Source organism: Haliaeetus albicilla, chromosome Z, assembly GCF_947461875.1.
Source record: "Haliaeetus albicilla chromosome Z, bHalAlb1.1, whole genome shotgun sequence".
Lineage (NCBI taxonomy): Eukaryota > Metazoa > Chordata > Aves > Accipitriformes > Accipitridae > Haliaeetus > Haliaeetus albicilla.
In genome coordinates, this window is record NC_091516.1 from 24,920,363 (window position 1) to 24,948,062 (window position 27,700).

Genomic DNA, 27,700 nt, shown 5'->3' on the forward strand with positions numbered 1-27,700 from the left:
CGGTGGGATGGGGAGGATCAAAAATAACAAAAAGCTCATGGGTTGAGGCAAGGACAGGGTGGGATCACTCACCACTTATGGTCACGGGCAAAAGACAGACTCGACTTGGGGAAGATAAAAAATTGATTTAATTTACTACCAATCAAATCAAAACAAGGATAGTGAGAAGTAAAAACCAAATCTTGGAACACCTTCCCCCCACCCCTCCCTCCTTCCTGGGCTCAACTCTACTCCCAATTTTCTCTACGGTCTTCCCCCCGCAGAACAGAGGGTTGGGGAATGGGGGTTGGGGTCAGTTCATCACACCTTGTCTCTGCTGCTCCTTCCTCCTCAGGGGCAGGACTCCTCACTCATCCCCTGCTCCAGCATTGGGGTGCCTCCCACGGGAGACGGTTCTCCACGAACTGCTCCGGCGTGGGCTCCTCCAGGGGCTGCAGGTGGGCCTCCGCTCCCCCGCTCCCCCCCGTGGGCTGGGGGACACAGCCTGCCATCTCACCACGGGTTGCAGGGGCATCAGCCTCCTCCCCCGCTCCTCCTCCCCTCCTTCCGCACTGACCTCGGTGTCTGCAGAGGGGTTCCTCTCACATTCCACTCCCCTCTCTGCTGCAGGTTTCTCCTTCTTAAATACTTATCCCAAAGGTGCTACCACCGTCGCTGATGGGCTTGGCTTTGGCCAGAGGCAGGTGCCATTTGGAGCTGGGGAAGCTTCCAGCAGCTTCTCACAGGAGCCATCCATGCAGCCCTTCCCTGCTACCAAAACCCCACCACACAAACCCGAAACATAGTGAAATCTTAGTAATGAAATCAGTTACATTGCAAGATCTCTGCTCTAAGGATTATAATTCAAGTTGTATAATTAACCTGGTAGAGTCCAATTTCAGTTCATCTCAATCATCTAAACTATGTTCTAATCTTCAGTGAAACTGTGATTTTTAAAATAGTCTTTTCCCATGTGTGTGACTGATGCTGCGAGATGAGATAACTGTTACAAAGGAATTTGTGTAGAATTCCGTATGAGATTATTCTTTGAATGATATGTCAAACTTCAGTAGGTTTTAGCAGAAGGAAGAATTTTTAGAGGGAGTGATTCCTCAAAGGGATTCTTAAACCATTGGTCTTCAGCATGTGCCTTTATGGAAGTGACTCTGCTAGCACATTTTATTTTGATGTCTCCCACAACTTCAGGAACTTGAATGCTTGGGTAGATTTCATAGGGAATATCTGATAAGCAAAACAGGCAAATAGTTGGCTGACTAAGGGCTTCCCTAACAGAGACACTTTTTAAAACTATTGGTGGAAAACTGTGGTATTTGGCAAGTAGCATTTATTCTGGTGTGTTTTTTTGTTTTGTTTTGGGTTTTTTTTTTTTACACAGATCTAGTTTGGGTATCACACCTAACAAATCATGGCAGGCTTTTCTCTCTGACCAATGATGCATATGAATGTTTTCCCCCTGCCGTTCCTGCTGTTTTGCAACTATGTGCAAGAGATAGTTAGAGCAAGCTTGCTTTTTTTTTTTTATTTCAGTGTGTTGAAATGAAAGTGGAGTTTGCACATGAGATGTATGTACAGTCTGAAGGCTGATTTATGCTGTTCCCTTTTAATTAACGAAACAAGTGTGAAAGAATATTTTCTCTTTGAGCCTTAAATATCAATTAAGTCAGCTGACATGCTGAGTGGACTTAGTAGGTAGAGTATATCCCTTGCAAGGGTCAAATACATAGTCTGGTGTCAAGGTAGTTAATGTATATATAAAGTTGAGTTATCTTGTAGTCAAAGCATTCAGATGATTCTTGATAAATGTGTGTGTGTATTTCTTTCAGGGCTATTTTTAGGGAAACTAATTAAACAAATGCTGTTTGGAAGAAGGAGGAGATAGGGGTACGCTCTACTGATTCTCTGCCATTTTCCTTGTGTTCTGTATTTCTGTGCCCTCCATTCTCTTTCCTTCCTATTCTTCCACTGGTTCTTAAGTTGAAGTGTCTGCAAGCTGCTAGAGTGACTTCCTGCTGCAGGTGTTCACTTGCATATAGTTAGGCCATGTGCCATGCCTGTAGATGTTGCATTTGCTGTGGCTGTTTTTAGTTGGAAGAATAAAGGTTTGATCCTAGGACAAGAGATCTCTATGGTCCTTTTCCTACATACAGCTGTAAAATTTAGTATCTTAAGTTTATATTTCTATAAGTAATTCAGCTACTAGTCATTCTGTTGCTTTCCTAACCAGTATTTTTGGTGATGTTCCAGAAGTAGACAAGAAACAAGATTTGAGATTTGTTTGGGTTTAGGTGCAGTGAGACTTTGAAACAAGATCTCAACTCTCTTTTTGTTTTACACTTGATTTAGGAATATGGGAGAGCTCCAGCACTTCTTTTTTAAATGGAAGAAAAGATGTCAGAAAAATGCTTTTTAAGTGTAAGTGGTAATTTGTAACACTTAACTGTAGAAAGGACCAAAGAAAGAATATCAGACTTCTTGTCTGAAGCAGAGGTTCTAGTATTACTGAGTAATGCAAAGGTAACTTGCATTGTGTAGGTAAAGGCATACTGTTTGGTTTTGTTTTTTTTTAAACTAGTGTGGGAAGCTTTAATTTGGTTAGTGATTCTGTGCCAAGGGCCCATTTCATTCTGCATACCTGGTTTCTGAAAATATCTGCAAGAGTATCAATTGAACAAATGTTTTTCTTTACTTAGGGATGTATTTAAAAAGTGAAAGGGAACTCAAACTTGAAGAAGCATAATAGAAACTGGAAGATGTTTGTAACAGCCAGCATCTTCCATTGTTTTGTATATCCCACTAGTGTGACAAGTGCAGTTGGGTGTTTGGAACAGCTTAGGGTAGTAATGATGAAACTAATCACTTGTATGTTTAGACAAATAACAATAGAGGTGCAGTAGAAATAAAAGATAAGTCAATCTTTTCCCTCTGCTTCACCCAACGCTTCTCTGACCCTCCTACTGCCTAGTATATTTATTTTAGTGCTTTTATTATTCAATACTTGCATACTGCCTTCTCTTAAATGAGACGGGAAGAGTTATTGTAAAAAGTTATTTTGCATAAGGACTGTGAGAGGCAGAAATGTGTTTGGACCTAGAGGAGAAGTCAAGCTGGAGAGCAGCCCCACACAATGCAATTTGTAACAGTCTGCCTATTTTGAAATGGTTTTCCAGAAGCAAAATTTTCAGTGGTTTAAGGTTTTTAACTCAACAGCTGCAGGAAGGTAGTATTTATCTTTTCTAAACTCTTTTAACTGATGTATTGAAGTATACCTTTGAATCAGTAAAATTGGTCGTGAGAGAACTTCCATGTGCAACGTGAAACAGCCGTATGAATAGATAACAAGATTTTTTTGCTTTTATTACGAAGACAGGACCTAACATCTAGAGGAAACTGTAGGTTACATTTTGCTTGAAATTAAACTTTATTGAAGTTGATAGAATAATGTAGCAAATAAGGTATACTTAGCATCCAGGCCAAAGTATAAGCTCACAGAAGCAGGAAACAACTCTTAACCCTGATCAGTACTAATAATTGAAGGCAGACACTGGAAGTTGGAATAAGTAAGAGTAAACTTACTCTCTCAGGGAGGACTTTGTATATACAGGGTGTCATGTTAAATATTTCATGCATCACTTCTGAATGTTTTTGTCTGAATCATTAAAATAATTGTTTAATTTGAGTGATCATTGGGTGGTGGTTTTCTTCTGTTTGCTTGTTTTCTTAAATTCAATACTATGCATGAGGTCAGGAAATGGTGTAGTTTTAATAATACTTCTGCTGTTATATATGTGAAAGGGTAAGAGTTGCTTTCATTTTCTTTTTGCTTTTGGTGGGAGGTGACCCCACTGTTACAATCTTGAGTACTGGTCAGCCCCTTACCTCTTAGAAGTATTTGCACAACTGAGAAATTGTTCAGTCTTTAAGTATCTTCCTGAGAATCCTTGTAGACTTATTAAATTGAATTGCTGGAATTGTCTGATTAATATGGTTTTCCTTCTCAAAAGCTGTCAGCTGACAAATGTTTCTGGAATAGCTTTATATTCGTGGATTTTATTTAAAATACATGAAATCAAAATAAAACTGAACTGAAACTTCCATTGGAGACTGCTCTGTTAATATTCTCTTCTGATTAATGTAAGGCAGTGATGTGAAGAGTTAATGTAAACTTTTTATGCACAATGAAGGTGGCCTGAGACCTGCTGCCATTGTGGTTGTTGGTTTTGTTTGTTTTTTTTGTTTGGGTTTTTTTCAACTTCATGAAGTAGGTAACCCAATAAAAAGAGCAAAATACATGTTCTTCCAGAAGATTATTTAATTTAGAAGTAATTGGAACAGCATGTACTTTCTTTATACGTATCTTGAACCAGTAGGTAGTATATTAAAACTAAAGTTGTAATTTGGAAATACTGGTATTAGGCTGGTTTTGAATCTGAGATTACACATTGTTTTAAATGTAGAAAAAGTGTGATGATCAGATTCTTTACAACTGAAACCATTATTGAAGGCAAGTATATTGTCCTCCATGAACTATCTGAATAAATTTATATGGCAGCCTGGTAGTTACATCAATATACTCCCGACTCGTGTGATTTCTTTGCTTTATTAAAGTATTCTAGGACTGTAGTTCACATATATCCTCAATACTGTGACAAGATACGCATTTGTTCTGTGGAATCGGAATAAACAGTAATATTTGAATATTCCAGTTTAAAGATGGATGGTAGTATTTAAGTAATTTGGGAAGTTTAATGATATGTAGTTTTTTGAAAGTTCTGAGAATTGTTGGATCTGGAAAAGTTGGGGTTTTTTTCCTAGATTATTCACATGACCTTTTGAAGTTTCCAAATATATACTTACTAGTAGTCTGTCAAACATTTAACCAAGGGTATTTTGGGACAGTAAAAGATACACTGCCTGGTTATTTTTTATTTTAAAGTTGTGGTGGACTACATGTGGGAAGCTGCAGGTCACAAAATGCAAAATTTTAATGTGTTACCTTTATCTTAAATCTTGCCAAGTATTGTAAAGATGAAAACTCATTTGAAGGTGGCAAGTACTCTGTACATACTGCAGAGAATCAAGCAAATGGAACCATTTTGGTTGTGGAACGGGAGATAAAGCATGCCCTATCATAGCATTTATGCATTAAATATATGGCAGTGATATATGGTTTGCCTTCCACATTTCTTCTCATGGTCACTTCCTACTAGCTTTATGTTTGGGAAAGATCAGAATATAAAGTTTTAGTTCATTGAGCTGCTGTGAAGCTGTGAAGAATCTTTTTTTTTTGCTAAGAATGTGGTGATCTACGAGTGAACTGGCTATGTGAGTGTTGCTGTATGGCCTTGTAAGACATATTCCGCTTTCTAGGAGTACAGCCAATTGTAGTTATTATTTCTTCCTTTTCTGTGGAGTGGAGTATTAGTTTGTCTTTCCCCCCAGCTTCCATTAAGGAATGTTATTCAAACTATGAATGTAAATCATTACTGGGTTTGGGTTTTTTTTCCTGTAAAAATTCATCTAGGAAGCAGACTTCTGTCTTCTGTTGTTCTTTTCCAATAACATTCCTTAAAAGGAAAAAAAAGGCAAGCTTGAAATGACTTTCCAGACATTTTAGTGATGGAAATATTTCTAAGAAGTTATCAGGTATCATGTGTGCAAACAAACTAAAGCTTCCTTTATATTTAATTTTCATTGATAGTGCAGCATTCCTACTAATTCTTTAACTAAATCTTTTTCAGTGTGGCTTGATTTTATTTTTCCATAACTATGATACGTTCCCACAGAGATTTCTTATAATAATTAACAGTTTCTCAACAGTTTCTTTACCTCAAATCGTGCACAACAAGAGACAATATATAAAATGCATATTAGAATGTTGCAATAATGACATAGGGTGCTAACAGATAGGCAGTTTCTGTGAATTTGTCCAAGTAACTTCATATATATTTGAATGCGCATAATATTTTGTTTCCTTCCTGCTGCAGAGTTCTATATGAGGGGAAGGAACGCATCATTTCAGGCTGCGAGGTGATTCAAGCTACTCCTTATGGTCGTTGCGCTAATGTTAACAACAGTTCAGCTTCTTCTCAACGGATCTTTATCACATATCGAAGGGCTCCTCTAGTACGACCTCAAAATTCATTGGCAGTGACCGATATCTGTGTTATTGTTACCAGCAAAGGAGAAACTCCTCCTCATACATTCTGCAAAGTAGATAAGAATTTAAATTGTGGTATGGTGAGTATTTAAAAGCTTGAGTGTGTCTTTTTTTTTTTTTTTTTTTTTTTTTTTTTTTTTTGAAACCCAACAAACCAACCCAAAGGAGTAGCTCTTTGAACTTTTCTTAGCACTGTTAAATAATTGTGTTCTATCACTACATCGTAATTCTTTCATTCTATATACCATGTGTGAGACTTCACTTTTGTAAGTTTTGTTGCTCTGATTTCCTTTTGTGTTAGGAATTACTTCTTCATACTGATTACTCACTGCTTCAGTTTGCATATTCATGTCTAGGTGCTATTTAGGAGTAGTGTGATGGATTTTTTTTTTTTTTTTTTTTTAATCTTGTTCCTGCCCCCTCTTTGGTGATGCTGACACTCTGGATGAATCATGAACACTTTTTTCTTAGTTATTAATAATGCCTATGTTACTAAGACATGCAAGAATGATAATTACTGCTTACAGTTCTTCATGTACTTTTTTTTCAATCAGTTCGCTTTTATTTAGTCTGTTTTGCATTTAGTTTACTCAGACTGAAATAAGTGATTTTTTTCAAATGGCAAAGTCTATTTAGACAAACTGCAAAACCACTATGTAAATAACCAGTTTATGGAAGTACGATAAATCTTCAACTGATGATGTTTAGAATTTCACTTCCATGGGTGAGGTTCCCATAAAAATCTCCTTCTAATTAACCAAGAAAATGTGAAGCTGCGAATGATCTGCTTCACTTTTCCCTGTTCTTCTGTTGGAATAAGTCCAAGAGTAGTGTGGTGGTGTGATTATTTTACATAAATCCTGTAATCTCTAAAAAATGTGAGAAGGGTGAATTCCTGATTTCATGATTAACATGCACTCAGCAGCCAACCAGTCATTTTATTCTGTAACACTTTTTATTTGAATGTCTGCTCTGTTTGTAATACTAGGAGTATATTCAAATGCTTATACTTGATTCCTCTGCTGCCTGTTGTTATCTCTTCTGGTTCTAAGATGAAACTTGTGTCTTCCAGTGGGGTTCCAGTGTGTACCTTTGTTACAAGAAGTCTGTGCCAGCTTCTAACTCCTTAGCATATAAAGCTGGTAAGTAATGTTAGAAGCACTGTCTAAACGTGGTAACAGAAGGATTTGAATGCCTTGCTGAAATTGAATAATAATTTTAAAAGCTTAAGTGCTGTCTGTCAGTATTCTGTTCCTAGAGCATGTCAGTTGAAATCAACTCCTATAATGCCTCTTTGCAATCCTCACTTTGTCCCAGGCAAAAAAAAAAAAAAAAAAAAAAAAAGCCTAAATAGGAATGGCATTACTCTTTATTAATTTAGTTCTAATCATGGCAGGTTTGGTAGATTAGGACCTTTAGCGGAAAGCTTAGCAAGCATTTCAGGTGTAACAAAAGGCTTCATATTTCTTGTGTTGGTGATGATGGAGAAGGAGTAATTAAGAATTCTATTCAACCTTACTTATATCTCTTTTTATGTCTCACAGCTAATGCAACATCTTTCATTAAATTTGAAAATTAAATGTGTTTCTTTTCTTCAGTTCCACAACTATTCACTTGTTTCTTATTTGAGGAGAGTGAAAAATATTCTGATCAATAAATGACAAAAAGTATTTTCTTTTAAATCTGGCTTTTGTAAGTTTTTTAATGCATTGCTACAGATTATTATTTTTTTTCTGAAGTCAGACCTTTCAAAAGAATTTCTACTGAGCACTACATGTACCAAATTCCTTTGAAAGGAGTAAACTACCAAGTAGAAGTGGTAAGCGTAGATAATTAAGTCAGTGTACCATAAAATAAGCTAGATGAACAGCAATAATAAACCGATGCTTGTGTGCCTATTTTCTACCAGCAAGAGTTAGATATATTTATGAAAACTGAACAAACTATTTGTTTAAATTGAACATAATGAGTGATTAGCAGAAAATGTGGACACTTAGCTAGTTCATCCTATTTTCAGTGGAGGTATTGCTGCTGTTTTTACAGTAGATAAATAACTACTTTCTTCATAGGAATTTCTTTGTAATAAAATCCATTCCAAAGGCACATTTAAATAGCACAGGTAATTCCCAACTGGTTTAAGGTAAAAATCTTCACTAATTAGTTTTTACTAAGTACTGTTTTTCGAGCACTTACCAAAAGAGAGTGCTTCAGTATTCATACACAATTTCTATATGTTTATTACTTGGATGACTTAGTCTTACTGTCAGATGTGAGAGTTTCTTCTTCTGCAGATGTAACATTCGGTTATAAAGTCCAGACGACCAACAGACTTTGCTGTATGTTGTGGAAAATATATTGCTTACATTGTTTAGAGCTTGCAAAGCAAATGTGCTTACTTTTCCTTCTCCCATTCTGAAGGCTTAATTTTCAGATATCCTCAAGAAAACTATGAGTCATTCCCACTATCGGAATCCGTACCTCTCTTCTGCCTTCCTATGGGAGCTACTATTGAGTGCTGGGACCCACAAACCAAATATCCACTACCAGTGTTCTCAACATTTGTACTGACCTGCTCTTCTGCAGAAAAGGTATGGCTCCACACTGTGACTAGATTTTGCTTTTAGTTCAAATGGCTGCTGTGGAGATAAATTGGCATTTTTTCTTCTGTATTTGAGAAATACTACAAAATAAATTGTTAAATACTTCCCTTATAAAATTGTATTTCTTAAGCCTTCATGTAAGACGGAAGTAAACCAGAACAGGAAATAGCTGGAAGAGTATGTGCTGTTTAGTCCCATGTAAGCTGAACCATACACTTAACAAAACCAAAATTCACAGCACATGGATTTCTCTATTCTTTCAAGTAAGAAGTTTCTGGGAAATGTAGCCTACATATTAAAGAGATGTTCACTTACCACATGTGTTAGCAATGTTTAAGTTGTTATGGTTTTCCTATGGTTACCTTAAAAGCCACTTCTGTGTGAATTTGTGTAATTTGGCTCTGTAGGTATCTATGTACTTGAATAGAAAAATAGTTACCAGAAAACAGCAGGGCAGGGAGAGGAAAAGTATGTGCTGAGAGGTAGCATGTGAGAGGCTCTGACGAACTGATGAGCTCCTGAGACCAGTGATCCTGTTGAATTTACATGAAGTGATGCATTTGGAACACCAGCCATCTGCCAAATCTGTATAAGGCCACCAGCACACACAGGCACCAAAAAAGTGTTGCATGACTCAGCCCACATGTGATAAGGCAGTGTCTGCTATACACAGACAGAGACTACAGGGTTATAGGTACACCTGAGGAAGGAAGGGAGCCCTTGTTTGGGGTTGGTCTCCCAGGTGTTGCTTCACCTTGCCAGCTGTGTCTGTGTGTGTGAACTGCATGAGGGAATAAGTGATTGTAATGTGTGATTAGCTCTCTGACTAATAAACAGCAGTTTGGCTCTATTAGTGTTAACAGGTCATCTTCCACTCTGCCCGAGTCCCTTGTCAGGAAAATTTATATACTTCTACATTTCCAAACAACAAAAAAAGTCTTTCTCCAATATATTAATAGTTCTTTTGCAAAGAGGAATGCAGTACCTGCCAGTATTTTTCTCAGAGAGAATGTATACTGTGGTATCCATCTTTCCCTGTTCTCTTTTTGCTAAGCTTACCAGAACAATTCAGTAAATCATGAAACTCTGACAAATAGGGAAGGAATATTAGAAGAGATTGGTAGCTGTTTAGCTTGATAAAATGAGTGAAGTCAAAGCTAAAATTATTTTATTGTTTAGTGTATTAATGATAGGGGAATTTACTGAGCACAAGCATTTCATGAGAGGGTTTTGTTTTGTTTTTTTTTTTACTATAATGGTTAATGGGTAGGGTTTTGTCACAGCATGCAGTTTGGTTCCTTCCCTTTCAATTTACTGAGTATGAATACTTTGTTCAGTAAAGTGGAATGAAAAAGAGGGAGAGAGGCACAAGCGTCCAGAGCCTTTCATTTATAAGGATACTTTGTGTATGTTTACATAAATGAAAAGGCATTTCACAAGCTACCCGCGAAAGCACTGTAGTGTGTGTGCAAACACCAAAGACTTAAGGATGCTTGGAAAGTTCTAATCCAGTCTCCTGTTAAATACTGGGTCTGCTCAGCTGTTTTTCTTCACCTTTTAGGTTTATGGTGCTGCTATTCAGTTTTATGAGCCTTATCCCCGGGAGCTGCTAACAGAAAAACAGCAATTGCAGCTGGGTCTCCTGACAGCTGTAGAGAGGAAAGTGGTTACTTCCAAGTCCATCAATTCCAACAAATGCATCTGCCTTCTCTCACACTGGCCTTTCTTTGAAGCATTTCGAAAATTTCTTATGTTCATCTACAAACTCTCTGTCTCTGGACCTCATCCTCTTCCCATTGAAAAGTATGTAAAATATTTTTCAAGTTAATGTGGGAAGGTAGTTATATCGGCTCAAGGAGTCATGTGATTTATACATGTCACACTTACTTAGTTGGTATATTTGCTCCATCCTCTTGCTTGAACTGTGTAATATATGTTATACTGATAGAAATTACTGCTGCTTCTGTTTAATAGTAGTGGCTTTTGCAGTGCTAGGAAAGTGAACTGGATTTTACTGTGGCTTTCTGTTAGAACGTGTCAAGCCTGTTTACCTTTCTCTTAATGACATCAAACACAGAAGATGGCTGAGCGATAAGATACATGCTAACTTTTGCAGTCCTGCATTTTAGGTTAATAAATACAAGCTCAGGGACTGTGCACATTAGCAATGAATATCTGTGTCTGTTTCCAAGCACTGCAACTAATGCATAGCATGGCGGGAGAGAGACAGAGAGAACGTGCGTGCCTGTGTATGTGTGTGCATAAACTCTGTAGAGGATGCTTTTCATGGTCCTAAAAGTTGCTGAAATATGATGTTACCTTCAAAATTGTATTGGACATCTGGCAGTGAAGTATATAGTTTCTCTTAGCTAAGCCTCATTAGAAACTCTGTAGAATGAGGTTAGGCTGCCTGGGATTTTAAATGGCTTGCCTAAATGCCAGTGTGTTCTTATCTTTTGCATATGTATCTGAAGATGCCAGTATAAATTTTCATGCATTAAATGTGAGTGAACGGAGCTTCTTTGTTTCTGTTTGCATAAATAGGCTTTTAAATTATCAAACCAGTAAATAAATCTTAATGGCCTTTCTAAAACTTGGTACCATAGTAATTCCGAAATGTGATTAACATTGTTTTTCCCCCCGATGAGTCCCTGGTGCCGGTTTTCTAACAGCTTGACTTCTTTTCAGGCACATATCCCATTTTATGCACAATATACCTTTCCCTTCACCACAAAGGCCAAGAATTCTGGTGCAGGTAAGTAAAACGTTTGCTTCCATTTTTAGTTACAATAATGGCAAACCTTCTTTCTTGCTTTTGAAAGCCTGGTTTCTTCCTTTAGGCTTTTTACTCAGCTTTGAATACCCATCTGCTGGAAGGGAGAGAGGAGGAGATGGATGGGTTGGCCTTCTCTTTCATTGGTATAAACCTGGGGTAACTTAGCAAAGGAGACTATTTCAGACTTCAGGTGGTGTGGGTGGCAGCAGCTTCCTATTTGCGCTTTTGAAATTTCTGGCATATATTATCCTTTAATTTTATAGGCACCATTTGCATTACCTCAGTGGGGGGGTTGTTTGTTTTCTGTCTTTCTCTCACTTGTCCACCCACTACTATGGGTCAAAGGTTAGTCCCCTGAGGCACTGTCTCTTGTGCTTCTCTGTTTAATCACCTAGCAGCAGTCACATATTCAACACTGAGTCACAGACAATTTCCTGTAACTTCTGAGAATCGTTTCAGTGACTAATACAAGCTCTGTTGACCTAGGGAACACAAGTAGCAAAGATTGTCTCTGATTTGCGTCTCTTACATGACATTGTAACTCTGTCTGCCAGGCAGTTTATGAGACTATGGATATACATTTATATTGGAATATTATAGTGTATTAACTTTGGAGTTGTCCATATCAATCACGTACTACTTTATGTGTTTCAGCTTTCTGCCCATGATGCATTAATATTGTCTCAGCCAGTTTCTACACCATTGCCATTAAGGTATCATTATTAATGCTTTAAATGTATGCTACTTGAAAAATTCAGATGCAAATGGGAATGAGTCATAGAAGGAAACCAAACATTACTGCAACATTAGGTTTTATAAAGAGAAAACTCAATACACATTTATTATATTATACAGTTTTGTCTTTTTGACATAGACCTGTCCCTTGTGGAAGAATAGTATCACTCATTATCCTGAAGTAAGGATGAATTATGAGATTATTGTAGGAACTCGAAAGAAAGAAGAAGCAGGCTGTGATGAAAAAATCCCCATGTATTTAAATATCTTGTATTTTCAGAACCTGTGTAGTAAGCAAAACTTTTTTCTAATAGCATATATAGACTGTTGGGTTTTTTTCCATTTTCGGATCCAAGAGAGACATTTATGTCAAGCAGTTATGTGAAATCAGTCAATGCATGAGTGTGCAAACATTTCAGAAATTCAGAAGCATACCTAAAAATTTATATTTGTGCTTGAAAATTGATGCAGTCTCTGTGGATACTGCCTGCATCTTCTGGGCTGGATGTCCATATGATTTTGACATGGGGTTTTGTTTGGATGGCTTTGTTGATTTTTGGCTGGTTTTTAAGTTAAAAACCAAATTTTTTTTTTTTTTTTTAATCTCACCCCTTAAACATTATAATGTAATATTCTGTATGCAGAAGAATCCCATGTTTAATCATATCTGTTACATAGCCTCTTAAGTGAAAAATTGCAGCCAGCCACCAAACTGCAAAGTAACATGTAAGCACTTTTCTAAGGACAGATTTTACACCCCTGTGCTCTTACAGATGTCATTACAGTTCCTAAATGTGTACAGTCCAAACAATGAAATGGAGTCTAAACTGTAGAAACTACATGCATGTTGATATCAGAATGATAGATTGATTTTGCTTGACTAGTATTAGAATTTGATACTGTGACTCTAAGATCAAATGGATACTCTAGTTCACAATTTTTGCCTGAGGTAATCCGTCCTATGAAACTACTGGTATTATATGTGCTCAGATTAGTTGTTAACACCAGTTAGATCTGTTTTACTGTTATGAAGAAAAGATGCCAGTGCATATATGAGAGAGATTGCCATAAACAATGCAAACTCAGCAGTAGCATGATATAGCATATGTTTTAGCAATATTTGAATTTAGGTTTCTTTGTGGCAGTACAAGTCTCATACTGAGGTGATAGCTATTAAATAGGTAGATATTTGATGTGTGGTATTATTAGCAGCACTCAACTAGTTAATCCCAAACAGTTGTCGGAAGTTTGATAGCAGTGACTTTTTTTTTTTTTTTTTTTTTTTATAACATCCTGTAACATTCTTATTCTATTCCCCCTTCCCACCCACCCCTTAGTGGAGCAAACTTTAGCACTCTGCTCATGAATCTTGGACCGGAAAACTGTGCCACTCTGTTGCTCTTTGTATTACTAGAAGGCAAGATCCTCCTCCATTCTCTTAGACCAGCTGTGTTGACAGGAGTTGCTGAAGCTGTAGTAGCTGTAAGTACAAAGTGTTCTGTACAGCAGAGAGCGAAATCGGTTCAAACTCCACAGTTGTTGCAAGGCTTTTTTAGGTTAAAATGATTGATGCACTAAATGATCATTTTTCCCAGCAATAACATTTAGTTAAAGTGCCCTAGCATGTCTTATGTTATAACTATTAGAATGATCAACATTTTTGCATAGGTAACTAAGAGATGTGCCATAAATAAGTGGTCAAACTTGAAGACTCTTTTCAGACAGTGTTACAATGCTTCCAGCAATTTCAATTTGCTGCATGTAACTTCTTAGGTTTTATTGTACAGTGTCTGTTGTCTTGTTTTAATGCATTGATTTCATTTAATTTTTCCTTCAGATGATATTTCCATTTCAGTGGCAATGTCCATATATCCCTCTCTGTCCTTTGTCTCTGGCCACCGTACTCAGTGCACCTGTTCCATTTATTGTTGGAGTTGATTCACGATACTTTGATCTGTATGATCCACCACAGGATATTGTGTGCATTGACTTAGACACAAACATGGTGTACATGTAAGTTCTATGGAGTTTTTACATTTATCTGTAGATAGAGAGATTGCTGAAATGCTCGGGAGATGGCTCATTTCTTACTGTCCTCTGTTCTTTTCTCATTTCTGATGCTTCATAGCAAATTAAAACTTACTAAGTCAAGGGTCAACACTTGCCACTGCTTATAAAAATGTGATGCAGATGTTACTATAAATTTAGTAACAAAGGTAATGTGTTCTGGTTTATTTTTCTACTTAGAGTACTGCTGATTAGAGAAATGGGATAAAAGCTAGAAAAGAGGAAGAAAAATTGTTTGTTTTTTTTTTAATGCCCCACCATTTCTTTAATTTTCACCTTGACCTGCCACTTTTGAATTTGGTTTGCCTGTGTTCAGTGACTATTGGTATGAACATGAGTTCTTCAGGACCCTTCATGACAGCTTTTGATGCTGTCTTGCACTCAGGGCGCTTTATGTTTCTGTAACAAAGAAATTTTTCTGAAGTTACAAGAGCCAAATTTCTGCTGAGAACAGTCAAGCAAAATTTCGTGTGTCGACTACAGTCAATCTCAAATATTGTCACTTAATGACTATGTTTCTAATGCTTTTCTTGAAGTGTAGGTGTTGCATGAACAGTTTCTTCACACCTTGAGGAGACCCTAATTCAGAGTAACTCTTCTGTTTTTCTGTAATGTATCTAAATCAGAGTACAAATAACTGAATTGAAAATTCAGTTGTTTCAGGTGTTTAATTTAGTAACTTTATGAATAACCTTTCCATTTTAAATTAATTAGATCATAAATAGAAAGAGGCATCTAAGCTAGTTCAGGATGAAGCTGAACATCACTAAATAAAGTGCACATCTTTTCTCTGTGAAAATATAGTTTTACTTCATCTCATGTCACTTTTTAACTCTTGACTTTTTTTTTTACTAACTTCAGTTAGAATTAGTCATTTGATTTATGGGTCAGTTGAGTGCTTTCTTGATTTTCATTGTGTCAAAAGGACCCTTCCTCTACTGAAGCAATGTTTCCTTTACATTACTGAAATGCTTTGTTTTATTAGTAGCATCAAAGGAAATAGTAAACAATGGAGCAGACTGTGTTTATTTTTTATTTGTTTTTTTTCCTCCCTCCCCTAGGTCCCCATTAAAAACACTGCAAAATGCATTTTCGTCACTGTATATCAAAGTATTATGCCACCAAAAGAATAATTATAATAGGTGTTGTGAAAGAAGAATGTATTGAAGAAACTCAAGGAAGATAACTTGTTTATATGAAGATATTTGCAGTGAGAAATACCTGAATATTTTTGTTCATAAGTAGAATGGAAGTTGAAGACTGGGTTGCAGAAAAATGAAGGAGATAGAAACAGGGGATTTAGTAAGGTGATAAGGATGTCAAGATTCTGTTGGGATGACTGCTAGAAAGACGAAGTACCAACTTTACTCGGATTGGTTACTGAATGAAAAACCTACCAGTGGCTGACCTTTTATGAGGCACTCAACTGGAAAGATTTTTGCACCTTCTCTTTTACTGTCTTACAAGTCCATTTCTCTTCCAATAGTCAACTGATCTTTTTTGCTGCCCATTTTACATGTATCTCATCTGTACCACTTATTTGACTGTAACATTTGACTTAGGTAAATGTGAGGTGTTGGTACCTAAATTATAAAACTTTTTAAACCTGGAAATGAGGATATTTTTCAGTCTTGGAGATGTGTAGGTAAAATGAAATAAAGCCCTTTGTGTTGAAGATCATACAGAATTCTAAAATACCATGTTATTAGTGAGTAAAGGTTGATATTCCATTTTATTTTATCCACATCTGTTTCTGCCTCTCTTTATTTCTGTGGCAGTGCTGCTTTTTTAAAAGCATTTAACAGCACTGTTGCTTACTTTGACAGACTGTGTACTAGAAGCATAACATTTGAAAAATTCAGTATTTTCTAGTATATCAGTCTGTCTGTCTAGTGTCTTTTTAGAGCAAGTTTGCTGCTATCTTCCTTATGATAGACTGGAGATTTATTTACTGCCAAAAAATACTGAAGGCCTTTTATTCATTCAGTAGCTTCCTTAATGCCTTTTTTTGGATGTTTTCAACTATCTCTGTGAAAGTAACACTGAAAGCTGGTTAAGGAAAGTAGCCTTTTTAGGGCAAAGATTTGAGAGTTTGTTTTATTTTTATAGCAACATTTTTTTCCTTGCATTTTTGGAACAGTACTGCTTATATTGTTTATAGGCATGCCATTATGGTGGGGAAAAAAATGGGCAAAGGCATTCATATGAGTGCATCTTTTCTTTAACTCCTGAAACTTTGGCTTCCTTTCTAAGATAGTTCTGTGTCGGTGCCAGTTGAGCAAATAATAATTGAACAAATATTTCACTGTGATGCAAAGTGCAAAACAGGCATTGACAGCATCAACTCGGATAGTAATAACTGATTAGATCTTTTGGCCACAAGGTTTGCTGTACTCTCTGTTATGGCAATTGTCCCCCACCTTCTGCCTTCCAGAAAGAGGCGTAGGAGTTCTCAGGATTTGCTCCCTACTCTCTCTCTTTATATCTAACTGCTTAAACAAGGTCTGGCATTGTACCCATTGTCCTTCTAACAAAGATGAGCATCCCTTTAGGCCAATTTACCCCACTGCTTAATCAACCACGTAATTTCCAAACTGTGAACTGAACTGCCAGTCTTCCTAGTCCCTGCTAGCCTGTGGTTGAAGCTGGAACTGTGTTGCCATAGACATGTTACCGTGTACCAAATGACCATAAAGCTACCAGACTGGTCTTCCAACATTTTGCTGGAACAAGTTCATGTTGTATTCTGAACTGCCTTTATTTGTATCCGTAGCAGTATGGCAGGTTTAAGGTAGTGTAGACTTTGCATAGTAATCACATACAGATTAGTGTGCTTAAATTAGACTGAAAGACTGATAAAATTCTGAAAGGGACATCAGCTAAGTGAAACTTCAACTAAAAGTGAAACTTCAACTAAAAAGTCTAAATCAAATCTTAATGCAGATCCTTCTTACAGACTGGAGAAAATTCTACTCGTAACTGAAGAAATGAAATTCTGAGTTATGTCACTCCATTTTTTTATTTTGACAAATATGGACAGTAACAAGATTTCTTTCTATTCAAAACAATTTCTTTTTTTTAGTCACTACGTTCTGAAAATGAAGCAACTTAGGGCTGTGGAAGCTATTCTTTTTTTATATGGTCTGTATTTTATATATCCTTTTTTCCCTCCCCTGTGTTTTAGATCAGATGATAAGAAGAGCACCAACTGGAAGCAGTTTCCTAAGAAGCCTTGTAAAAGTTTGCTCAGCACCTTAAAGAAACTGCACCCACAGCTGGCAGCAGGTGAAATATATAAAATAAAATGGGAAGGGGTAAGAACAAAAACTGCCTAAAGCAGGGAAAGTAAATATTCAAAGAAAACTACTAAATTTTCTCATACTATAATTTAAGACTCTTAGGTGTGTTAGTATATAAATGTAAGGACTTAATTCTATCATATGTAGTGTGAATTATTTTTTTAGACTTTTATTTTCTTTGGTGTGACTTCTCAAAATTTAGGCTTTTTTTTAGTGTTTACTCATGATTAAATTATATTTAAACAAAGATTCAGCTAAAACACGTTTGGATCTCAACCTAGAACAATATTCACAGTTCTGATCAAAAATAATAGAGGAAACGGGGATATGAGTAAAATAATGTTGAATATCTTAGCTATTGTGCCGATACTGTGGAATATTTCAGATAATGACTATTCTACAAAAATAATCAAGTAACTATAGTTTGACAAAGTATTTTGTCAAAAGAAAAAGAAAAACTGACCATCTTCAGCCTAATGACTTAGACAGGTAAGAGCAAAGTTGTAGCTGACCTAACAGTTCTCAGGTATTGCTTCTTTCTGACTGTAGACAGGCTCTTTAATGTAAGCTGTTTCAGAGTATGTTAGGTTGCATCATTATGGAGAAGGAGACAATGATAGCCTCATAGGTATACAAGATACATAAAATTTGTAAGTTACCAAAACAGAAAAGTGCATTAACAGGTAGATTTTCTTGCCTCAATTTTCTATAATTTGTTTGCAGATAGCCTTTACTTCATATATATGAGGTTAGAAATCTTCAACTTTTCTTTTGGTTTTATCAGCAGGGAATGTCATGCAGTCTACCTGATACAGAACTACTGCCTAGTTTTAACTTGACCAGAACTAGTGATCTTTGATAGATACATAGTTTTTCTATTTTGGCAATACTATAATAGATATGTTATTTATTTATATTTATATAGAAATATTTATATTACAATAATTGATATTTTTGTTATAATGGAAATTGTGGAACTATAATTTCCAGCAGTACCTGCTACTGTTTTTTCAAGAGTGCAAGAGTAAACTCTGAATGTCATCTACTTGTTTCTACCCTTTGGTGTATTAAAATGTTAGAATTTTTATTAGAAAAATAGTTTTAGGCCCTTTCTTTCTAGATGTGCAATCTTCAGAACAGGGAAAACATGCTCCTTTGTGTTGATCTGTTACTGAAAGACTACATTCAGTTGGGTGTGTGGTAACATTAACTCAACTGAGATCCTCCTCATTGGTTCATGTCCCAGAGGACCGGATGAGTTAGAAAAACACATAATCAACTCCTGAGGTAACCTGTCTTTTATATGGGCCACATCAATTGGAAAACAATCATAGGATTTCTAGCATTTGTCACTTCTGAATTTGGGCAAGTAGAAAAAAGAAAAATCCATCATCAGCATCTTGCAAAAGTTACCTGTTTGAATGCACTGAATTTTAATATAGGATTGTATATGTTGCTCATTGCTAGTTCACAGGAAAACTCAAGAAGGCTCTGCAGTGGAGATGACTCCTATTGAGGCAGATTTTTCCTGGCAGAAGAAGATGATAGAACTTGAGATGGAGATCCAGGAAGCTTTTCTCCGTTTCATGGCATCTATTTTAAAGGGTTATAGAACATTCCTCAAGCCAATCACGCAAGCACCTTCAAATAAAGCAACTGCTGCTGATTCCTTGTTTGATCATCAAGGTGAGGGTGAGGCAAACCAGCTGCTGATAGCATTGGCAGTGTTACAACTTTAGGGTTGAGGAGTTGCTTAACTTTAAAAAGTCAAAGTTCCCTTTGGTTGTACAATTCTTGGCAATATTTAAAATTGCAATTGTATAAAGTTAAACTATTCAAAGTTGATTAGAACACTGATATATGCACAAAGAACTGCGATTTTGCAGTGGCTCTGGTATTAGAAAGGCTGTCTTTCAGTAGCATGATGTAGTCTCTGCATGGTGTATTCCATAAGGGCAGCTCTTGGGAGTGAAAGAATATTTCTCAATTTGTACAGAGCAAAAATGCCAGAAGCCCAGTAATGAAGAACAAAGTAATGTTCTTGATATAAATGGGAAGATAATAGAGAACAGGGCAGAGATTAGAAACATAACAAAACAATAGTCAGCAAACGTCATTTTGTTTTCCTCATGTTATCACCTTAACTTTTCAGATCTGTTCATGGGCTGAATGCTAGATAAAATGTCACAGGTATTTTGTTTTGTATGTGGTGGTGATGTTTTGGGTTGGGTTTTTTTTTGGTTGGGGTTGGATTTTTTTAGTCACTGGCAGAGAGATTTGATTAGAGATTTTTTAGTCAGAGGTTTGGAAAGTCTTAAATATTTTCAGGCCCATCACCTCTTAGGATAACAAACGTATTTTTTACTTTTGTATTGTTTTAACTGTTAGATATTTCTGCTTTTATATGAGGTCATCATCTTTTTCTTGCACAAAAAGTCAACAAACACAGTGAGTGGATTACATAGGGATGATTGCTTGCCAAGCATTGTTAACTATGGTGAAAAATAATTATTTTAAAAAAAGCTGTCATTTTAATCTTCCGAATGCAAGTGGTGATAAATAGTTGTTTTTATTGATGAAGCCAATACTTTATGTAATAGCACTTTAAATATTTTATGTTGACACTTCATATGTTAACTTCTTCTGGAAATCATAACTGGTATTTAGTTGTGTGTTCCTTTTTATAACCAGGATTTTTAAAAAGCAGAGACCGTGCCTATACAAAGTTCTACACACATCTCACCAAAACGCAGATATTCAGCCGCTTTATTGAAGAGTGCAGTTTTGTGAGTGACAAGGATACTGGCTTGGCATTTTTTGATGACTGCATAGAAAAGGTGAAAAATATGTAGCAGTACTATTATATTATATGCTTCTGTTCATTTTGTGTTATTGTCCTGGTTTTTAGTTGTAAAGGTAGGTACTCTCTGCAAGCAAGTGTTTTGAGGGTTTGGCATTCTTGGTGGTTATTTCTGAGTCATTTTCTTCCTTCATCTTCTTGCATGGTCATCATTGTCTGTGTTGATGGAGGAAACTTTTATTAAAGCCCTGTAGGATGTCAAGCTATAAGATAATGTGAGAAATAACAGTAGCTGACACTTTAGCACAATGCCATCCATGTCTTCCCTTTAAATGTTAATCACCCTCCCTCTAATGTGGAATTACCTACCAGTGCTCATCGGCATTGTTGCTCTTTTTCACACAATTTAAACTTAAAACACAAAAACATGCCTAGTGCTCCACTTGTGGTCAAATCTCATTTATGTAGATAAGATCCCCTTTCATTGCATGTATTTTATATGAGAAAGATTGCTGTAACCCCTTCTTGTTTTTTGAAGCAAAGTCTCTTCAGCATGGTTCTAGTCTAGATGGGTTATTGAGCTTATAGCTTCATCTGTAAAATGCCAAGTTCACAATATAAAAACTAGGAGCTAAAGAATTATATGGGGTTTTTTTGAGGTGTATATATATGATTTGTTCTGGACAGAACCTTCATTTTCATACCAAGTTCTTATAGACTGAGTCTTTGATTCAATATTGATTCCAATCAAATTATCACTTGTAAACAGACCACAAAATAAGTGTTTAAAAGTTTTTTTGCCATTATTTTTCCTTCTGCTGAGGATGGGGGGTATGCATCTACAGTATGCATCTAGAGTATTCTTTGTTTAATATTGTTAATAATTTGATATTATTGCAGGTTGTTAATGTGTTGCATACTTAAATTGTCAGAATTTTGCAGAAAATATCTGCAAAACAGCAATTTCTTTCAATTAAACTAAATGAAAGCACTTTCCTTTGATAGATTTAGGATTTTGTATTTAGTAGCTAATGTCAACAGGTTGAAAGCATGCCGATTACTGCATTTTCTTACTTTCAGCAAAGGAATTATTTGAAGAAAAGATTAATTGCTTCTACAGTAGTATGAAAATTTAGTGTTTCCTAATTAATATTACAGTAAATGACACAGCTTTAATAGAATTATTTAGGATTTTTTTTTAGTTGAGAAGGAACTAATTTTTTTTTCTCTTTTCCCAGCTTTTTCCAGATAAAGGAACAGAAAAAGGAGAAAAGGTACATTGTCCTTCAAAATGTTTAGGGATATCTGATCGTGAAATAAAAATGGAAAGACAAGGCTGTGGGCTTGATATTTGAGTTATTAGAACAAAGTTAATTTATTTTATATATTATATATATAATCAAATACAGTACATAGTAAGTATATTTTTACATATACTAAAATAATTAATGTTAAAAAGGACATTTTATCCCAAAGCCAAACTCTGTACTTAGAGTAAAAACTCTGTTTTCAGGTTGATGTAGATTCTGTTGAAGATGCACGGTTGATTGAGCTTGATGAGTCACAAAAAAGTGAACACACAGTGTTCATAATGCCACCAGAACCTCCCGCTGATGACGGACAGGAGCGAGTGCCAAAATACAGGTACAAGTTAAACAGCCACATGTAATGAAACTAGAATGCTTATGATGTTAAGCAGGGCAGATGTTCCATCTTGGTGCAAGACTTGCCTTAATATAATGTTCAGAAGAATCTTTATAAAGATATGAACTGCCTGGATTCTGGTAAGTTTCTGAAGCTCTAGAAGCCAGTGTTTTTTGTGTGTGTATGTTTGAGGGCTTGAGGATTTTGGTTTCAATTTTTCAGTAACTTCTTGCCAACTTTATAGTAATACTTTTTTCTTCCTGTATTCAGTTTCTTTCTTCCTGTTTGAGCCACTTACGTGTATTTTGTTCCATAGTGGGAATGACAGGGGGTGGGTAATGGATCTGCCCAGTACTATTGATCTGCAGCTGATGAACCAAAAGAACAAAATACCCACTCCACTTTTCAGACTTCTTTCATTCAGTGTTTTTCAACCCTGTGCAGGAAGAGTGGAGTTTCAGACACTCTGGGTATGACTTTTTTTCTTCCTGTCTCTCTTGGAGGTCGCAAAGGTTCTGTTTCCAACTGTTGTCCTTGTTAATTATCATCTGTGCTTCCCTGACCTTCATGACATGGATGGCAGTCTGGTTCTTGTTTCCATTGTCTATGGAGATTTAATGTCCAAGGCATCTTCTTGTGATACCTGTGTGAATAAGACTAAAAGGATCTCGCTATCTTCTTTCCTTTTTTTTTTATTTTTTTTTCCCCCTGGTTCTTTATTCTCCTGTTTGTCAGTTCCTTGCACGCAAGTTGTCTTTGTATGGCTTTCCTGCTATGAGCAGGTATGTGAAATCTTTTATTTTCTGTTTTTTTTAATCATCTGTATAGCTATAAAAACTTCCCACGACTAGATTTCAAGCTCTTTGACAGGCCACAGGAGCTCAAGCTCTCCTTCAGCAGACACCCAGCTGGAAGCAGCATTTCAAATAGTCCAGCACTCATGGCAAAGAGGACAAAACAGGTCAGATGAGTCTTACGTAATCAGTATGTGAACACTGAAAGATATGAAGTTTTTTGGTAAAATTGCCACTACCTATTTATTCTGTAAGTTAATGTTGTTAGAGGTTCAGTCTTTGTAACTACTGAGATCAACACTTGCAAAAGAAAGTAGGCAACAAATAAATTAGCATCTGAGATTACAGTTTACTGGCAAACCCATTTTTAAGCTTTAGAGTGTAATATAGAACAAAAGGAAATTAAAATTAATACTTGAATGGGGGAGAAAAAAGAAGAGGATTAATTGTGATGCTAGTTTTTGCTTGCAGAGAGCCTTAATAAGAGAGTGGTAAGAAAGGAGCTTCAGCTGAATGTTGTCTGTTATTATTAAATGCTTACTTTTAAGAAGCCTGTATCTGAGTTAGTAATGGCTTCTAGATTCAGGATGTTACATCTTTTGTCTGCTTTTTTGTTTTGTCTCACCCTTACAGGAGATAAAAACAGCTCATAAATTAGCCAAGAAGTATTATGTAAGCCCCCCACAATGGGCTAAGTGTCTCTTCAGTCATAGTTACAGCCTATGGTTTATTTGTCTGCCAGCCTACATCAGAGTTGCACATCCCAAGGTCAAAGCACTGCAACAGGCATACGATGTTCTAATTAAAATGAGGAAAACTGATGTGGAACCACTAGATGAGGCAAGTGCGAATAAAAAAACATTACCATGAACATGGAATAGAAGACAAGGTCCAAATATAGTGTGTTTCACCAGGTTAAGCATATTTACAGTTTCACCTGTTTTGAAGCCACCTTGACATGATCTTAAAGAAGTCTGCTTAACTAGGGCAACTGGAAATTAATTTCCTTTTTTGTCACCAGTGTAGTGTCAGCTCGGTCAAGTATTACAACTTAGTGTTGCTAGACTTCTCCCAGACTTCTTCAAGCAGGAAGTTCTTGAATATCCCTATTTTTTAAATGCACTTTGAATTAATGCTTTGCAGTTACTGAACAGAAGGAATAATGGGTTTGTGTGCAGCATGCCATTCTTCCAGTAGTATCCACAGGCACACAGCAGCAAGTTATCCTGCTTTTTGTGTGGGCGTTTCCTTCCCTCGTTTATTTTGCAAACAGAAGAGCCAAGTGGAAAAAAATTCAGCATTCTCAACAATGTGACTGCTGATGTTATTTCAGCTCGTGCGATTTCCTGTTTAATTTTTGCTCCCTCTTCTGGCTGTTGAGTATCAGGTACTGAATAGCTGCTCTCACATGCTCTCCCTTTTACATGTGTAAAAGTTGAAAATCGGGGAAGAGCTGAAGCTGTTTCAAAATCCTTGTCATCAGTCCATTTATGCATTTCTGTATCTTGTCAGGTCTGCTACAGAGTTGTAATGCAGCTCTGTGGACTGTGGGGTCAGCCTGTTCAGGCCGTGAGAGTCCTCTTTGAAATGAAAAATGCTGGAATACAGCCAAATGCCATCACCTATGGTTATTACAATAAGGTAAGAGAAGTGTTGACAAGGGATACTGGACCAATGTCTGTCTTGCTGTTGTCACTCCTGTTGTCCTGTAGCATGTTTTGAAGATTGTTTCTTCCAGCTCTTCACTTGGATTTGCTGATTCTGTTGAGCAAGCAATCATTTTGGACATGCTTATGGTTCACTGGATCTACACTGTATGGTTGTACACTGTTAAGTGTAGATTCCTGTGCTGTTTGGCTAACCAAAAATTCTGTTGAAATACACATTTATAGTGTTTCCGTTTCCAGGTTTTGGAACCTGTCTAGTGAGGAAGAGTGGCTGGAAAGCTGCCTGGCAGAAAAAGTCCTGGGAGTGCTGGTTGACAGCCGGCTGAATATGAGCCAGCAGTGTGCCCAGGTGGCCAAGAAGGCCAACGGCATCCTGGCCTGTATCAGAAATAGTGTGGCCAGCAGGAGCAGGGAGGTGATTGTCCCCCTGTACTCAGCACTGGTGAGGCCGCACCTTGAGTCCTGTGTTCAGTTTTGGGCTCCTCACTACAGGAGAGACATTGAGGTGCTGGAGCATGTCCAGAGAAGGGCAACCAAGTTGGTGAGGGGCCTGGAGCACAAGTCTTATGAGGAGCAGCTGAGGGAGCTGGGGCTGTTTAGTCTGGAGAAGAAGAGGCTGAGGGGAGACCTTATCACTCTCTACAACTACCTGAAGGGGGGTTGTAGTGAGGTGGGTGTTGGTCTCTTCTGTCAGGTGGCTAGAGACAGGACGAGAGGAAGTGGCCTCAAGTTGAGGCAAGGGAGATTTAGGTTAGATATTAGGAAAAATTTTTTTACTGAGGTGGTTGTCAAACATTGGAATGGGCTGCCCAGGGAAGTGGTTGAGTCACCATCCCTGGAGATATTCAAAAAGCGAGTGGACAGGGTACTTCAGGACATGGTTTAGTGGGCATGGTTAATGGTTGGACTCGATGATCTTGAAGGTCTTTTCCAACCTAAATGATTCTATGATTCTATGATTCTAGAGCTTCCATGTCAAAACTGTCTGTTCCTAGGTGTATCCTTTAAGGTAGCAGGATCCTTTGGATGGGTGAAGACTGGAATTAGGCTAGTTGAAATAGCCTCCCCCTCTTTTCCTTGCTTCCAAGTTCCTGTAGTATGTTGATGAAACTTCTTAGTAAAGTAAACTATGTAATGTAATAGGAAAAGAGGTGCTACTATGGTCTTTTGTTGCTACCGAAGTATATAAATAAGAATAAAACCCACCTTGTTTACTTAAAGAAATCTTGATCCAGTGTTTGTTGTTACTCAGCTATTGTATCCAGAACTGTGGGATAAAAGGGAACAGCTCATAAAAACTCAAATATTTGTCCTTCTTCCCATGGTTGACAGGAAATGCCTTTTTTGAGTATGGAAACAAAAGCTCCTCACTGTTCTGTGTTTCTTAGTGTAACTTTCTTACTGTTTTTATTATTGCAATATCTCTTTCTGTAGGCGGTATTAGAGTCTCCTTGGCCTAGCAGTAACCGCAGTGGCATATTCCTGTGGACAAAGGTACGAAATGTAGTTCGTGGCACAGCACAATTTAGGCAGTGCTTAAAGAAATCAACGCAGAGCCTACAAGTACCTGTGATTTCAGGTAATAAGTTAGTTGAAATGGATTTATTTCTGCTGAAGAAGAGCATGACATGCTTTCTGAGGGATTGCAGCTAACATTGTGGCTTTTAGAAGTGGAACATCTTTCCTTAAGTGTATAAAAATTGATAATTGCCAACTTGATGCTTGAAACAGTCTTAGAATGTCTTTCGCACGCTGAAGAATTAATTGTCTGAATTCTCTTGCTAGAATTTCATATCCTTATTTTATATGTGCAAGCAAAAGTATTTACTGTTGTCTGAAGATGTTACATTTGATTAAAAACCTGAAAAGTTAAATCCTCTCTTACTAACCAGCTCTCGTTCATGTCTTTAGCTCTGCGGAGTACCACGGGTGGAAGTGATGGGGACATGGTGAGCCATGGTAGCGTGGATAGTTCTAATGATGCTAACAGTGGGGAGCACACTGTCTTCGTCAGTGACTTAGTCAGGCTTGATTCCATTGATAATCACTCTAGCACAGGTACTAGATTCTGCTGGGTTTCACTACTAACAGTCCCCCAAAAGGCTAAATTTTCTAGTCTCCTGTTGATTTCTCCTTCACAACCACCACCTTCCCCTCTTGAGGCTGTAGAGAATGAAGCATGGAGTTAAACTACATAAAGACAAAGAAATACACTGTTGTTGAATATTACTCCTTCACCGCTGATCATGCTACTTCTTTAGTTTAGAGTGAACTGTAGCAGAAGTACTGTTATGTTAAAATAAATGTCTTGCTGTGGTCTCATGAACCTTGCTTTTTGTGCTAATCTTCAGAAAGGTATGACACCTCTGACATATGAGTTTGTTCAATTTTTGCATATTGTAATTTTTTATAGCAATGACTGTTTGAGTAAAACCTTTCTCTGCATTAAAGGAAAGGAGTGAAAGTTGCTGAGGTGATTAGAAGCTAACACTTTAGAATGTTGCTCCTTGATGGTAATCCAGAAAGGCCTAATCAGCATTCCTGGAATTAATATGTTATGTTTGGTTATAGTAAACTATGCTTTTAAAGGCCCTATTGAAGCTTCTTCATAGTAGTTGCTAAACTTGGAAATAAATATAGACATTATCAGAACCTTGTTGTAGCCTTTATGAGACATGCTGGGAGTGGAAAGACAGGTGAAAAGCTGGAGAAAAACTATGCTTTAAACTCGGTGTGCACTCTTCCAGACAAACTGGAGTAAAAAGAGTGCACAGAAGTTAATCACTTGAGATGGCAAGACAAAATTCATGGTTCTTCATATCTGCTATAGTACTGATTACATCCTACCTTTGCACAGTCTCAACTAAACTTCGTTTCTGTGTGTACTTCAAAACTTAATGTACAGATGGTTCTTGCACACTCTTCATGTTTTTAATGTCTTGAGGCCTTCTGTAAAGAGAACTTTGAGTCTTATTCCTTTGCTTCATCTGATATGCCTGCCTAGATTACTGAACTTCCCTTCTCTCTGCTCTTTGTTGCTCTGCTTTTTGCTCTTTGCTGTCTCTTGGGTGCCGCATTTGTCCTTGGCTATCATGGTGTGGGGTGCAGACTTATATGGTGTGAAGCCTTGGATGCACGTGTGCATTATTTCTACCCTTGAA

General features: G+C 37.0%; 2 protein-coding genes across 4 annotated transcripts in view; one reads left to right on the forward strand and one right to left on the reverse strand.

Annotated features, from left to right (window-relative positions):
* DENND4C (DENN domain containing 4C) overlaps window positions 1–27,700 on the forward strand; it is a 78,747-nt gene that overhangs the window by 26,609 nt on the left and 24,438 nt on the right. For 2 of the 3 annotated variants that reach the window (XM_069776027.1, XM_069776028.1), the window contains exons 3-20: window positions 5,985–6,237; window positions 7,230–7,299; window positions 8,576–8,745; window positions 10,319–10,560; window positions 11,446–11,512; window positions 12,188–12,246; window positions 13,606–13,750; window positions 14,106–14,281; window positions 17,520–17,620; window positions 19,102–19,320; window positions 20,326–20,471; window positions 21,673–21,708; window positions 21,948–22,078; window positions 22,907–23,039; window positions 23,506–23,712; window positions 24,385–24,513; window positions 25,974–26,118; window positions 26,451–26,597. In XM_069776027.1, coding sequence (XP_069632128.1) covers window positions 5,985–6,237; window positions 7,230–7,299; window positions 8,576–8,745; window positions 10,319–10,560; window positions 11,446–11,512; window positions 12,188–12,246; window positions 13,606–13,750; window positions 14,106–14,281; window positions 17,520–17,620; window positions 19,102–19,320; window positions 20,326–20,471; window positions 21,673–21,708; window positions 21,948–22,078; window positions 22,907–23,039; window positions 23,506–23,712; window positions 24,385–24,513; window positions 25,974–26,118; window positions 26,451–26,597 — 2,576 coding nt within the window. The remainder of the gene's footprint in view (window positions 1–5,984; window positions 6,238–7,229; window positions 7,300–8,575; window positions 8,746–10,318; window positions 10,561–11,445; window positions 11,513–12,187; window positions 12,247–13,605; window positions 13,751–14,105; window positions 14,282–17,519; window positions 17,621–19,101; window positions 19,321–20,325; window positions 20,472–21,672; window positions 21,709–21,947; window positions 22,079–22,906; window positions 23,040–23,505; window positions 23,713–24,384; window positions 24,514–25,973; window positions 26,119–26,450; window positions 26,598–27,700) is intronic. The other variant, XM_069776029.1, reaches the window with a different exon arrangement.
* Window positions 7,417–27,700, reverse strand: part of RPS6 (ribosomal protein S6) — a 55,132-nt gene continuing 34,848 nt past the window's right edge. The window contains exon 6 of the mRNA XM_069776038.1: window positions 7,417–7,459. Within this exon, the coding sequence (XP_069632139.1) occupies window positions 7,432–7,459 (28 nt within the window). The 3' untranslated portion in view covers window positions 7,417–7,431. The remainder of the gene's footprint in view (window positions 7,460–27,700) is intronic.